The following is a 16,367-nucleotide window of genomic DNA, read 5'->3' as shown; positions in this document are numbered from 1 at the left end:
TGTGAGAGGCACTCGGACAGATATAAAAGGAATGGATGGGCTGCAAGAACTAGCACTATCTAGATTAGATGTAGGTATGTCTGATCACGTATTACCCCTATTTTATAGCTGTCAAGAAGAAGGCAGAGGGGCAAGGTGACTTGTCCATGGCTACAGACACAGTCATTGTCAGAGCGGTGATTACAACTCAAGAGGAATTCTTGGCCTCCAATCACCTGTTCAAGCCCTCATCTGTCTCGTATGGCTTGTGCTCAGTGCATCTAGTCTGCCACACACTTCCTATGTGACCCTGGGCAAGTTACTCGATCTCTCTGTGCCTCGGTTCCCCACTCATAAATTGAAGATGATAATCTACTTCTGAGATAATTAATAGTTATAAAGCACCTTGACAACCTCACATGAAAGCTGCTGTACAAATGGGGCAGTCACTATTTGTTCCAACGCCAGGGACCTTGGAGAGCTAAAAGCATCAGCCTCCAAAGTTTGAACTAAAGATCCAGGCTCTTCAAGCCAAGAGCTGTAATACACCCATCACCTCTGTGGATTGGGCACAGAGGGTGATGTGTAACACATACTGACTGTGAAGTACAGAGAGCCTGATGGTGTGCTCTAGGTTCAGTATTGAAGGTGTCTTCTTCATGGGCCAGGCTAGTCAGCCGCCTCTGCCTCAGGAACACATAGAGAACTCCAAAGGCTAGAAAAGATTGCAGGAGGGGAGATGGGGGGCCAGGACAGGAGTGTGCAGGACAGATAGCCTATGTGCACCATCACCCCACTGGCTGTACAGAGCTCACAACAGAAATGTGAGCTTTGTGCATGATGTACCTGCAGCATGATGCACCTGCACAGCTGTGTTCATGATATAGCTGCACCATTCAATTTGTGCTAGGGTTACTCTTTTAAAGGGCTCTTTTGTTCCCCAGGGACACGGGGCTTGATTTAGCTTTCACACTGGTGTAACTCCGTTCAAGGAAGTTACTTATTTTCTGCCCTGTAAGAATCATACATACAATCAATCCTTCAGTTTACGACAGATACTGTAGCAACCTGTATGGAACATGGAGCAAGGAGCACAGGTTGTAAGAGGGAAGAGTTTGGAGGAGGCACCAGGAATGGAAGTCAGTCTGTGTGCACAGGGCTGGAATGCTAACGGCTGCTGCAGCGCCTCTGTAATAGTTCCCTGAATAAAGTGCCAGTTTAGTTTTACAAGCATGGAGTCCTCTCTTGTTATTACCCAGCATGCAGTACACAAAACAGATAAAACAAATGGCATATCATAGACAAAAGATCACATATGAGGATGCTCTGAAAAGAGCTGGGATACGGCAGAAGCAGGGTGAGACAATCCATAGAAGGGAGAGTAAATAGATCAGGAGACTGTTGGAAGGCTAGTAATGCAAGGTCACCCCGGTCCAGCCTCTCTTATTCACATGAACTCTCTTATTTCTTTAGAAGTGCTGTGGGCATTTTATTTCATTACAACCAGAATCACCGGTAGTGGAAGCGGATTATCTATAGCAGTATCCCTACTTATGGGCAAATGGAAAACCCCATGTCCAGATGAGTACCCCATTTTTTTGAATCCCCCAGTTCATTCCTTAATTCAAAGGAGTCCTTACCTTGTAAATACAGGACTTTGCATTCAAGAAAAACAACTCAATGGTGGCATTATCCTTTAAATAAGATATGCTCTCAATGTAGAACCTGAAAAGGAAAGGGACAGATAGATGAGCTACACAGGAAACTTACCACTAGACTTTGATTACATGAAAAATGTGATCAATAAAGACATGAGGACTAAGGAAGTTCCTTTGTTTATAATGAGGATTCTGTGGTTTGGTGAGAGATTTGTGTCTCCTTTAAGACCCGATCATTCATCTTAACTGTATGTATAAATCCTGACCGTGCTGAAAGGCAAAGGATTGCCAAGTGGATTATTTTATTTCTGTGTTGGATTTATACCTATCTATATTTATACCTATCTAAACTTTCTCTGCAGTCTTTGTTGGTACATCTTTTTCACTCCCTGCCCTAAGACACTGGGTAGCATTGCTGGGCGCTGTTAAGAAATGGCTTCATTCTAACCCAGAAGAGGTTGCAGTTTAGTAATGGGTGAAATGATTCCTGAATATATAGAAGAAATTTGTTTAGCCAAATCCTTATCGCTAAAAACCCAGTCAAAATACACTCAAACAGATTTTATTTGTAGAGACCTGCAAATCCATAGGTATTCGCTTTATATCCACGGACCATGTTTGTGGATCGCATATTGGATGCGGATACAAATTTTGTATCCGCGCGGGGCTCTGTTTACTTGCCATAAATGGAATTCTCTTCTCTTTATTGTTTTGGTGCCTGAATTCTGTACTACTGAAATCCACAGGAGCTTTTCCATTGGTTTCAATGGGCACAGGATCTGGCCCTTAATAAGTTGTGTGAAATAAATGCAAGATGCAGTTAAAACCCAAAGCTATTTTTATATAATTATTCTTGTACCTTATGTGCTTCTAACATTACTATAGGGAGAGAAAAAATATATACTCTGGATTCAAATAATGATTAAAGCACATTCTGTATTTTCATTGAAAGGGAAAAAATCAAATCATACTTCTGTCCACTCTGGTTCATGCTGATTTTTAAGTTGCAGTACAATGGCAGATACAGCCCCCATCTAAACTACACTACAAACTGCACCAGAGGCAATTACAAGTGGGAAAGTGCCAGGGAAGTGCTGTCTGTATAATCAGGGTCCATCAGAAAAAGAAAGACCCTTTAAAAATGCAGGCTTAAATTGAGTGCTGGTTTAAGCTGGTCCAGTTTCAGTGAAGTCTTAAACTCTGACCCTCCCAGCTGATCTATGCCCGTGAGGAGCCCCGCTGAAGTCCAGGGGGCTACACACAGGGTCTGCCCATATTAAGTAGTTAGCAGGATTGGAGGCCTTACTTTGTAAGCTCTTTGCATGTGCTTATACAGTGCCACTCTAATCCTGAGTGGGACCTTGGTACAGTGGAGCTCTGACCTTGACTAGGGTGATGGGTACGACTGCAATATGCACACTGAATAACTGTAATCCCCAATCCTGAGTCTCCCCTGAAGACCCTTCAAAACTGCTTCTCTCTTGCCATATTATCCAAACTGTTTTACACGTTCAGTTATGTCCTGAAAAGGAACTGTGTAAAACAGGCACCTTCTCGGTATGTCTGCTCTCTGCATGCATCTGAACCCTCAGCTGCTGAAATCTCTGACAAAATGATTACTGTTGCTTGCGCCCGAGAGCCCATACCGCACTGGAATGGAGACCTAAATTCTACCCCACACATCGCAGCTAAATGCTGGCTGTGTGATCTTTCTTACTGGTGCTGAGGTAAGGAGAGAGAAGGGTTTGATTTTCAGATCCCAAGTGGAGTTTGCAGCACTGCCAGAGATCTTTGTTAGCGTCAGCTCAAAAAACAATAACCTCCTGCTCAACGCTAGGGGGCAGTGTTGCATTTCTTGAAGCTGCATTTCTTGAAGTTGCATTTCTTGAAGTGGGCACATACAAACCCCTTTGCTGTGTAAAAGTGAGTCCCAGCATAACTGAGAGCTCGCACACGATACTTCAGATGCACAAAGAAAACCCAGTTCTCAAGTGACCTGCCTGGTGTAATGTATTCTGGGAAGGCGCTGGAGCAGATGCACCCCTCGAGAATACAGTACATGTACCCAGGGAAACTGCTGTTTTTATTTAAAAGAAAATCGGTCTGTGCAGAGAACTCTTGTGCTCAGAATACCAGAACTGCAGCTCAGTCCCTTGAATTCACAGCCAGCACTGGAACAGGTAGGGGGGTGGGAGAAGGCACTTTTATTTTTTTGTGCACACTGGTTATAAACCCTTCCTCCACCATCCATAGTTCCAAATGCATGGAAGGAGAATACACTTCACAATGACCAAATCGCTCTGATGAAGCAGGGAGGAAAAATGGCCCTGTGGTTAATGCACTGAACTAAAACTCAGGTGATCTGGATTCAATTCCTGACTCTGCCACAGGCTTTCTGTATGACCCTGAGCAACTCTCTTTCGCTCTGTGCTGCTAGTCCCAGGCTTTAGAACAGGGATTATATTACTTCTTTCCCACACCCCTTGTCTATTTAGATTGTAATCTCTTCTGGGCAGGGACTTTTACAATGTGTTCATATATTCATCCATTTTAAATCAGAAGGGACCATTCAGATCATCTAGTCGGACTTCCTGCATCACACAGGCCAAGCATATCACCCAGTATAACCCCAGTATCAAGCCCATAACTTCTGGCTGACCTTGAGCATAGCTTTTAGAAAGGCATATCTTTTTGGACAATGCCTAGCACAATCGGGCCCACATCTCAGTTGGGGATATACATGCTACTGTAATACAAACAATAAATAATACTACATAGACAGCTAATTCCCGTGTTTCCATTAGCCAGTAAGTGTTTCAAGGACAGCGTCGTTCCCCACTCTCAGACCAGGAGGCATGAAATCTCCAAAGGGCTTTTGGGGAGGGTTTTGACTTCACAATCTACATTAAAAAGATCACGTTAATTACAAACCTGATTCTCCCTGTCCCCATCCCCTTGTCACATCACCAAATACATTTTCTAAGCATTAATTAAATGGACCACTGAATATTTCACTGTGTAATGAACACAAAGAGCTTGTCTTGACTGCTACCTTTCAGTGGCAGGAAGATTATAGTGAGTAATGTAATAGATGTTGGAGGATTTCTGAATCCACTACATCTGAACCATTTAAAATTTCAACAGCACTAAAATCTATTAATTGGGAGTGCACGTCTGGCTCGGATCAGACCATGCTCATGTTAAATATTAGCAACTCACTCTTAAACAGCAAAGCCTCAGACATGCCATGCAGTGATCAATGGCAATTCGTATCTCAACCAGCCAAAACATATTGCTGCTATAGTGTTTATTACAAGCAACTGTAGAAATCCCAGATCTTCAGCTGATGGACACTGGCATAGCTGCATGGGCTTCACCGGAGTTATGCAGATTTATAAGAGCTGAGGATGGGAGGGTGGGAGTGGGAGAGGGGAGAAGACAGTCAAAGGCATGAATGGCAATTAGGTGCCTAACTCCCATTGACTTTCAAGAGGAGTTAGGTGCCTAACTGCCATTTGGACCTTTGAAAATCTGCCCCCTGTTCCATTATCTCATCATTAAGGTGCCTGATTCTGAGAGAGCCCCTCGTCCCTAGTCTCCATTGCCCCTGATTATTATTTAATATATGTGTGTCTCAGTTTGCCCAAAGGTAGCATGTGTTTAATAATAACACTTCCCTACGTCTCCTGGTTGTTGTGAAGCTTAATTCATGCTTATGTACAGAGGTGGTCAAAAAGGGTTTATGGAATGAAACTTGGCTTTTTGGACAAAACTGGTACAGCTTTTTCCTTTTTTAGTCAACATTTTTCATTTGCAAGAAAATTTGAAAATAATTTTTTTGGAAAATGATTGAATAGTTTTCAAACACTTTCAAAAGTACTCTGTTCGCTTTGGTGGGGAAAAATAACCCACTTAGTTTTTTTACTTCTTTCCTCCCTTTTTATATTCTTTAATCAGAGGTGGGGGGAGAAATACAGTTGGAGAGAGAGTGCATTCTCATCCCCACTGAAGCAAACAAACAAAAAATTAGTAAAACTGAAAAAAAAAATCCTGTGAAAAGTTCCAAACAAAAGAACATTGTTTTTGTTTCTTTCTAACCTATATATTTTCCTTTTTCCCCATCAGCTCTATTGTGCAGTACATTCAGCTCCTAGGATAGAAGGCACAGGACAAGGGCAAAACATGCCCTGCTGCCTGAAAAATCTATGAACATTTCTCTTCTCAGTGGGATGCAGTGCAAAGCTCTCAAAGAAGCAGAGACGCTCAGGTTTATCAACAAAGTAATGGGTAAAACTGGATTCAGTGTCCACTTCCCTGAATGGGGAGAGCTATCCATCTGCAGTGCTTTGGATCCGGCCTGTAGTTTCCCTGCCATGTCATTTAAAACCTCAGTGGATAATATGGAGCGAATGGGATGATTTGCTCTCTGCAAAAATAAATTATATGTATGAGCACATCAGATGGAGATGCTGTTACACCTAGCATCCTGTGGCAAATGATTATCTTAGACAGCTCGAAGGGCTGGGCTGCTTTTATGTTCAAACCCCATGTGTTAATGTTCATGGATGCACACTTTAAGCGTTGACATTTAAAGCACGCAATGTTCCTTGGGAGGGAAAAATGACCCTGCTGCTATCTGCTAAGTAATCAGATAGAAACAAATATGAAAATCCAAAGCAGTGACAGCCCCTTCCATCTCCCCTCTCTGGTGGAACCCTCACATCCATTTTAGCACTGAACGCCTCCCTCCTTTGAAGACTGGGAAAGTGGGGTTCCACCCCCTCACTTGGTGCTATTCTCTTTCCATACCAGATACCAGCAATCAAAGCTAATGACGGGCAATTTAGTACATGGGAGATGGGGCCTGGGAAGAGGGAGCGTTGTCTGCTTTCATTTGGTCACATGGTGGCTGCAACATTTAGTTTTACTCGGAAGGTGAATGCAATCCTACTAAGAGAGGGCTTTGAGCCTAGAAAGCCAGGGCTATTATTTGACCAGAGCCAACGTGTTTTTCCCCTCCCTATCCTCTTCCTGCATCACATGCTATCAAGCCACTGCACATTTTCCATCCTTACACCATCTCTGGAGCACTGACAAAAAATCCATCGAGCGGCTGGGGCAGACCATGCTGGGAACTGGGAGCCTTGGGTCTCAGGTTTGTTCCTGACATGCGGGGTGGCTTGGGAAGATCTCTTAATCTTTCTGTGCCACAGTTTAACTGTCTAAAATGGGTAGATTAATACAAACTGACAGGCAGGGGCCTACTTCACAGGGGCAGTGTGAGGTCTGATTACTTAGGGCCAGATACCCTTCTGAACTGCATGTTGAGGGGGACTTACATAGTCCCAATCCAAAAGCCACTGAAGCCAATTGAAAGACCCCCATTGCTTCAGTGAGCCATATCCACATTTTCCCCTCACCTTATGGAAGTGTGTGTGTGGGGAGGGTGGGGTGGCCAGCCACCTCAGGAGCATAGCCTTCCATCGGACCTGGGGAAGGGGTTCTTTGGGCCCAGAAACCACAATGGGAGGGGATGGTCTGGGAGGAAAGAACAAGTGGACCGAGTACCTGTATGGGGGCACGTACATTGTTGCTTCCAGCACTCAGTGGTGAGAGGAGAGGAAAGTTAGATAGAGCCTCTGGCTGCATATTTCCCCAATGGAGCCTCCTCCCAGTTGGGGAACCCCCCCTTAAAGGAGCAGGGCAGAGATGACGAGAAGTTCTAGATAAATGTACCGTTGTAAAAGCTGCACGTTCCATGGGCAGGCAAGAAGGGAGGACTTGGGAGGTGTTTCAGGCAGGTGCTCATTCCACTACAATGTTTAGGTGGGACATCAAGCAGCCTGTGCGCGGGTGCTTAGTGTGTCCCCCAGCTGTGCTGAGCATAGACCTGCCAGAATCACCTGATGGAAAACAACGGAGCAGCACAACGTAGCGAGGTGTGTTCTGGCCAGAGGGGGTTGTCCCTGAAAGGCATCCTGGAACCCTGACTCTGCACCTGACTCTGGTGCTGGGGAGTCCCCACAGGCACAGACACGTTGGTGGAGGGAGCGATTGGCTGAGCAGGTACTGAGAACTAGAAGGCAGCGCTAGTGCAAACGATCACCTCCCCCATCTCCTCTCCAACAGCCAATTTGCAGCAGAATCCAAGTGGAAAAGGAGGGTCTGAATGGGAATTTCCCATGCTGTGTCTTAAACTCCATGGCCCATTGTTCGCCTTCCAAGTCAGGTAGTCTTAGTTTTTCCACCAACAGTCACTTCCCAACCACAGAGGAACCTGAGAGGGTGCCCTGTACTTCATAACACTACTGCTTTGCACCTATGGAGCACCTTTCATTCGAAGATCTCAAAGCATTTTAGAAGTTTAATCACTTAAGCTTCAGAACATCCCTTTGATGTAATTCATGTATCCATTTTACAGATGAGCACACTGACCAGAAATCTTCTGGGCGAAATCCTGGTCCCACTGAAGCCAATGTCAGCTTTGCCATTTATCTCAACAGGGATTTGAAGCTCGTCTGGTTTAGAGCTCAGAATGTCTGGTTTCTATTCCTAGCTGTTACTGACTCATGGGATCAGTGTCTCCAGTGCCTGGCATCTCGTGTAACATGCCATGAATGAAACACTCTCAAAGAAGATCTACCCACTTGCTTATACAGGTGGTAGCATTGCATACCCACTCTGTACAGACATAACTGCACAAGGTGAAGGACAGTGGAGGTGGTGACAATGTGATTTTAACCAAGTCTCTGTATTAATGCATTAGCTTAAGTATTAATTAGATAAAACAATAGGTACAAATCTCATACTGACAGCTTGCCCATCTATTGTTTTTGTATAGTGCCTCTCACTACATTAACTAAGAGCTTCATAAATGCCACACAATCTTGCCAACACTTGAAACTTCAAAATGTGGCTTATAGTTTGAGTTTTTATATTACTTTTTTTTTTTTGCTGAAAGACTCACTGTAAAGGAAAAAGTGAAAACTACTTATCCTGTTCTCTAACCACTGCTCACTTATATAAATGTATTCTCAGTTAAGCAAAAGGCAGAAATTACATTATGGGACTCCAGAGTGAAACTGCTTTTAAGATATGTGTTTAATGGATGGCTAGGTCCAGAACACAGAGATGTGTGTTAAGTAGCAAAGTCTCCATTAGTTCCTTTGCTCAAGCAAAGGTCAGTCCTCACACAAGTAAATCTTCTGGACGGAAGTTTCTCAAGCCTTAAAACAGACTCAGAGGAGTGGAGCTTTCCCACAGGCCATTTATTACACCTTCCCCATGGTGACTAAAACGTGGGGCCATCCTGGGAAGGCAGTGATAAATTGTCTGCAGGGTCTTTTTGCTTTCAGCAAGATGCAAACAAAGTCTGAGTTACTGTATTTATACACGGTGGCTAGACAAGCTACGTATTCACTCGGGTGAGTGCCAAGCTTTTTCCCTGAGCACAGACAGGCCTGGTGCACACTGTACAAAGAACCCTGTTTACATGCAGCTGTGGAAAATCTGGTTTATGGCACAGCTTAGCCAGCGTCTGTGGAAGAGGCAGGTCCAATCATGGGGAACCTGGGTTGGCAGCTAGATTGGACCTGGTCATGAAGACAGATTTAACAAAGTTTTATTGTTACTGTTATTTATATAGCATCATAGCCATGCATGGTATTGTACAGACATAACGAGATATGGGGGTAGAGTCTATGCCCCCTCCCCCCATGCCCCACCAACCTGAGCAGAAACTGGCTACAGGTCTGGTGCTGTGGATTCCCCATAGGCACAGAGCTGATTAAACTAGCTCCAACACCTTCCTCCCCACAGCTCCAGGTGCAGATGGGATGTTGGGGTGTATAGGGACAGAGAGGGGTCACCTCACAGCTCCAGCACAGGGACAGGGAATGCCTCCCGTGCCCAGTCTGGTGGCTGGTCCCTTAGAGATCTTGCCTGCTGGTGTCAAACATTCCCTTTGTTCTGTCTATTTAGACTGTAAGCAATCTGGAGTAGGGACTGGTTCTTCCTCTGTATATGGCCAGAGCCTAGCACAAGGGGTCCTCTGGGTTCTACTGTCATAGGTGCAACGGCAGGTGAAGAGTATCTGCTGTGTTTCCATTAAAATACAATGGGAAAGCACTGCTCCCTGGATTGTGAAACTTATTTTGAGTGCCCTGTTTTAATATCTCATCATTAGTCCTTTGGCTCCGATCTCTGTGAATGCTGCTTCTATTCCTACCTCAGTGGGCATAAGAGAGAGAGACAGGCCCTGAGGGGAGAAGGAACTTCTGGCAATGCAATGGAATGAGGCATTACCCTATAAACCGTCCGCTCTCACCTAAGCATCAGTTTCCTGCCTCCCTTTCTCCAGCCTTACAGCCTGGTCCAGAAATGTATTCAGTGGCCATCATCGCTAATCCCCCTCCCCTCACCCAAAAAAGGAAAAACCTCTGAATGTTACATTCAATTCTTTCCGGTGGCGAACACTGTAGATGGACAAATGGAACCCGTTACATGCGAGATGAATACATTGCTTTGGTTAATTTAGTGCGGTTACATTCACATCTCTGTATTCACAACACAGCAGGCTGCCGTCAGCACCACCCTCAATCTAATTTCTCAAAGACAAGAGAAAGCCAGCAGAAGTGAATGACACAAATAACAATGATGCGTTGTGATCGCTGCGTAAGTGACTCAAGCAAGGTTGAGGACTCAGAGCTCCAGGGAACAATGTCCCATATTTGTCCTCTAGCCGGCCCTGGGAGTGATGGGGCATTTCGGCAACAAGAGGAAAGGTCTATCTAGCCCCACGGACATTGCATTCATTAGCAGTTCATTCTCACCTTCCCACAGTGACAGCCATGCCCCGATGGTTTTGATTTTTTTGATATCAGCCCTTTTCTAATGGTGGAATATTGTTTTAAACACTGGATTTGGCAAAGATTGAAAAACTAAAGCAGCTGAAGGCCTTGTCTGGTCTGGACATTTACCCTGGTGCCAGACATTCATGGCCAGCCATCCATGCAAGACCCCAGCGTTGACTGGCAAAGCCACTGTTAGTACTGGTGGAGCTAAGCTGTGTTGAAAGCAGCACAAGTGTAAACAGCAGCTTGTAGTCGTCTGTCCTGCGTTCACTAGGGGTCACACCGGGACAGCTACACTGAGCCACCAATGGCTGGAGTCAGGGCAAATCTCCAGTGCGGACAGAATACAAGGTAAAGCTAAATTACAAACAGCAGCACATCTGAACCTTGTGCTATTGATTTCATTGAGGCATCTTACAGTACACTTGAAGCCATTTTGTTCTACAGCAGCTCTGGTTGCCCAGGAGTGCAACCCTCACTTGCTATGTTTAGGGTTTCTGACCTCCCATCCCATGATGAATTAACTCAGCTGGTAACAATCAACCTACATTGTAGGCTTAATCTGAAATGGACATTCCTTTGGGGGACCAAAGCTCTGCCATAGATACAAGCTATTGGCTTCCATGGGGCTGGAGTGTTACCGATTCCTTCACAGCACCCCAGGTCCTCCCCCAGCCACAGGATGAATACTCTGATTTAGCACAGCTACTTCTGCAGAGAAGGATTAATGGCTGCAGTGCAACGAGTGGAGGGACCCCTGGGATGGATATCCTCACCAAAGGGACATTGCACTAGAGAAAGGAATGAGTTCTACTGACTGTTTCTTCATGTCAATTAATAAAATGGAAATGAATCTCCAAAAGATAAACCATTCACACACTATCTATTCCCTGCTCACATATTCCCTGAATAGGAATTACTAACCTCCCATGACATCCAGACCATTGTTTCAGGCTGGAGATTGCAAATCAAGGCAAAATTCACTTTCTAATGGTCCACTTATCTGGGCCCTGGTCCTCTCTCACCCAGAATACGGTGACCTACTCATCTCCGGGGGCCCGAGGTCTGAACTCTTCCTCCTGCATCTCGAAGAGAGACCACAGTGCTGCTACATCTTCCTTTCCCTTTGCATACATAACATCACCCCCTACACTTTTCGAATCCCTCCGCTGATTCACTGTGTCTTGCATCTTAATGCCCTCACCCATCTGATGTTGCACTCTTTCTTTCCTAATCTTAGCTTCATGGCTTCTGACATGCTGCTCTCTGTGTGCGGTACAGTTTCTCTGTCCTCATCTGCCCACCTATGGCTCTCAAATACCTCCCTAAAATCTACCTCTGCAACCAGTCCCTCCTGCCTCTCTCTCTTTTTTAGTCCTCTCCATACACTCCCTGGATCTTTGTCCTAAATCTCGGTTTCACTGCCTTATTTGCATTGTAAGCTCTTTGGGACTGGGAAACGGTTTTACCTGTTTGCAAAAAAAGCATGTGGGCTTACGATGCATATTAACACACAGCACCATAACATAATATCATGGGGCAGTTCACATCTGACCAACCAGTTCCGCCCTCTCCGGGCACCTCCCATTCGAAACCTTACCAAGAAGTACTGTATAAAAACCTAAGACAGAGAGAGACACTGATGTCAGTGGGAATCGCCTAAGTGGGTCTGAGGACAAAATTGGGCCCTTGGGAACAAATACTACCACGACTAACTCCTGTGCCGCCCCACTGATTTCCATAGGGAGGCACATCAGAGTAGATTATTGGTAATGTAATCAGATGAAAGTGCAAGAACACAAGGCAGGTTTTACTGAGAAATGCTGTGCTGTGTAGTGAGGGTGGGGGCTGTGGCATTATTCCAGAGAGTTCAGATTAACTAAAAGGTAGAGAAATTCTCCCTGACAAAGACATTACTATTTTCATACTCTCAGTCTGCAGGGTATCTTTTCTTCTTCGCCCAAAACTTTTCTTTTTTAAATCTAAATTTGGAGCAATTTAGACAGTGACGTGCCTCAGGTGGGCACTTGACCCGTCAGAACTGCTACAGGCATTTTAAGGATAAAAAAACCCGACGATTTTCACATGAAATACAAGAGTTCTATCTTAGTTTCACCTTCCTGCAAATTACTATTTAACCGCTCTTTATCCAGGTCTTTACTGGATACCTGTGCAAATGACACATTTAAAATATCAGAGGAATAAACACATGATCCTTAAATACCAGTAAACAGAATTCTCTGTAATGAAGATCTGGTGCACTGAATTAGTCATGTTGATATCCCGGATTAGGGTCCGCATGTTAAGCCAGGCTCTGTCCATTGTAAGTATACAGCAGCGATAATACAAGAGACATATTTGCAAGCACATTCAATCTTCTTCAATGACGGCGTCACTAACACCAGAGTAGGTGATGTGCCGTATACACTAAAGAAGAACAAAGCTGCAGACACCTAGGGCAGGGGCTCTCAATCTGGGGGTTGGGACCCTTCAGGGAGTCACGAGGTTATTACATGGGGGGGGGGTGTCACGAGCTGAAACCTCCACCCCAAACCCCACTTTGCCTCCAGCATTTATAACGGTGTTAAATATATTAAAAAGTGTTTTTAATTTATAAGGAGGGAGAGTTGCACTCAGAGGCTTGCTATGTGAAAGGGGTCACCAGTACAAAAATTTGAGAATCACTGACCTAGGGGAAACATCATGGTTGTCTCTGTACGGCATCCCATGACCAACTGGGACGTGTCAGTGACAGAGGGGATAGAACACAGATCCCAACCACTTGATTAAGGAAGGATCTCCTTTAGCTACTAGCAGTAGAGGGCCAGGTAAACCAACATGCATTCATTAGATGGGGAAGGAAAAATAAAGTCCCCAGCTACAGGACTCTCCACACCCCTTTCTTCAGGGCTCAAAACCAGACAAACCAACCCAAATTACTGGGTAACCAATGCCTGGGGCCTTTCCAGCTTCCACCGGCTGGCAGGGGAGAGGACAAACCCTTCTGTCTATTGCTTCCTTTGCAGCAGCCACCCTTTTCTTCGGCCGAGATCAGCCATGGGATAACCTTTGCGTGCTAGAGAGCCTTTACACCTTGCCATAGACCTCTGATGCACCGATGGGATGCAGCTAGATAGTAAACTGAAGGTAAGTAATCCATTGCTGTCTCTTGAGCCTGCTGGTATCCCACTACCTTTCATGTTATAGCACAAAGTACTCATTATTACCACAGGGGATAGTGGAGCCCACTGCTCAGCGTACATCTCTGACTTCTGAACACGGACTTTTCGCCAGTGGTCACAGAAATACCTGGGGTCCTTCATTTAATGCTGAACTACTGTACTGATCCACAGCTCTAAGGATGTTTCTTTCCTCACCCACAGTGGAATGGTCTCTTGGTTACAATATGCTGCCCTATGACATCAGATGAGGGTTTTCACAAGATCTATAGAGTAACACTTGTGTTTTTTTAACATCAGAACAGCTATTCTGGGTCAGATCAAAGGTCCATCTAGCCCAGTATCCTGTCTTCTGACAGCGGCCAATGCCAGATACCCCAGAGGGAAAGAAGAGAACAGGCAATCACCAAGTGATCCATCTCCTGCCACCCAATCCCAGCTTCTGGCAAACAGAGGCTAGGGACAACATCCCTGCCCATCTTGGCTAATAGCCATTGATGGACCTATCCTCCATGAATTTATCTAGCTGTTTTTTGAACTAACTCTCACAACAAAATTAATGCTACAGTAGTTCTATGGTGCTTATTATTATTTATTTGTAGTAATGGGTCCAATACACCATGGGTCCAAAATCCTGAAGTCCTTATTCAGCGTTTGCTGAGGCAAAATTCCCAATTTCTTCAGTGGGATTTTTGCCAAGTAAGAACTTCTGAATTTGGGCCTACAGTAATACTCTTGAAAGTTGTAGTTGGACCATTATTACTATCTATCATATGTATTTTTATTAGATTTTCTATAGGAATTCATTTGTGCATTTACGCTGAGCACCTTTATAGAAACTGCCTAACTGACTGATTTAGTTCTAAACAGAGGTGGCTCTGCTCATACTTGGGGTTTATGGATCTGGGCCCATCTCTAGTTCTAAACAGCCAAAGCTGCCACATGTAAAGTAACCTACAAACATAAGAGCTCCCTGAACCACTGGCAGTTGTAGCCGTTATCGGACCTAGCACAGTTCTAACATTGAACCTACAACATCAGACATCAAAGATACAGAACAAAGTCTGCCTTCTCTCCTCTTTCCCTATAATCCAAGTTTCACGAATGGCAGTGAGTGCACTGAAAAGACAACTTACGGGGAGGAGTTACATTTTTCTTGGGCATGGTGGAATGATTTTTTATTTTTGAGTGGGACGATGGATTTAATGCAATACTGAAATGGAAAGTCCATCGAACACAGCACATTATAATTTCACATATTAGTTATAAACATGAGTGATCCATTATAAAAGTAAGTGGAAAAATATCTTCCTCAGAGACAGAAAAGTTCTGTACAGCAGGAGCACTTCAACTGTTCTAATGGTTTGAAAAACTCTACCGATTCTCACAGAATCCCCCAGAATGGGGAAATCTCTCCAGAACCAGTACCGTCGTTCAAGCTGGTGGAATTTAAGAGCTCCCTAATTCTATATAGGTTCTTATACCCCGCTCATTACTGCGGCAGCTGAGTGCCTCCCCTGGTCTGCTGGCAGGAGGGATGCTTGGTATTTGGAATATTATATACATTCATTGGCCCATCTGCTGCCAAAATATGCCGAGAATTTACCACCAAAGATGTGCCATTGAATATCTGGTATAGGGAGCCTTCAGTGGAGTTATATCAGGGATGAACTTGGTTACTGACAGAGTTAGTGCCATTAGACAGAGCAAATGGATAGCTCAGTGAAGTGGAAATGGGTATTTTTCCTCCAGGTGGCTGGTTCAAATCCAGCCAGGGTGGATAAGGACCAAAAGCTGTGACTGTTTAGTGGCTCAGGTGTGACAAGCTGGTGGTCTTGATATAGTTTTCAATACAAAAGTGTCCAAATTAAGAAAAACAAACAACAAAAACAAATGACCAAGACAATTGGCACTAATTAATGCTCTTGTCAACAATCTGAACAGGAATGCACTGGTCATTCTAACTCAGGCCTGAGCCCTGTTAGGCCACTGCAGGAGAAGCTAACGTTTGTGTTGTACCTGATCTATGGATAACAAGAGGATTTCACTTTGCAGAGATGCCAATCCAGCACCTTCCATTTGTGCTCAATTAACACCCAGAGAAATCTTTAGGCCTGGTCTGAGCTACAGAGTTAGGTCAATGTAAGGCAGCTTATGCTGACCTAACTCTGTAAGCGTCTAAGCTAAAATGTAGCTCCCACTGATGTAACTTGCCCACTACACCAACTTAATAACTCCACCACCACCTTAGCAAGAGGCGTAGCGCGTAAGTTGATGTAGTTAGGTTGATGCAGTGTCAGTGTAGACACTGCATTGCTTACATCGACTGCTGCTGCCTTTCAGAAACCATCCCACGACGCCTTACACAGGTAAATCGGTGCAAACGCTCCTGGTGAGGATGTGCACCTCCGACACAAGGAGTGTAGTGTGGACGTATAAAACCAATTTAATTACTGCAGTGGCTGTATGGTGGTGTAACTTAGGTTGACTTAATTTTGTAGTGTAGACTGACTTGCCCTTAACTTACAAAAGATATAGGGCCTGATTTCCCCTCACACTGGGGATTTCTCTCTGTGTAACTCCACTGACTACAGTGGGGTTACTCCTAATTGACACTGGTGTGAACAAAAGAAGAATGACACCCAGATAAAAAAGCGCCTCAGTAAACAATTATTGTTATTTTTACATGCATCTTTGCG

General features: G+C 44.6%; 1 protein-coding gene across 12 annotated transcripts in view; it reads right to left on the bottom strand.

Annotated features, from left to right (window-relative positions):
* The window catches only part of FRMD4A (FERM domain containing 4A), a 563,503-nt gene that overhangs the window by 104,016 nt on the left and 443,120 nt on the right, over window positions 1-16,367 (bottom strand). For all 12 annotated transcript variants that reach the window (XM_073328715.2, XM_073328720.2, XM_078851170.1 and 9 more), the window contains one exon: window positions 1,620-1,704. In XM_073328715.2, the coding sequence (XP_073184816.1) occupies window positions 1,620-1,704 (85 nt within the window). The remainder of the gene's footprint in view (window positions 1-1,619; window positions 1,705-16,367) is intronic.

Source organism: Lepidochelys kempii, chromosome 1 (assembly GCF_965140285.1).
Source record: "Lepidochelys kempii isolate rLepKem1 chromosome 1, rLepKem1.hap1, whole genome shotgun sequence".
In the NCBI taxonomy this organism is placed as follows: Eukaryota; Metazoa; Chordata; order Testudines; family Cheloniidae; genus Lepidochelys; species Lepidochelys kempii.
This window is presented reverse-complemented; position numbering and strand designations above follow the sequence as displayed.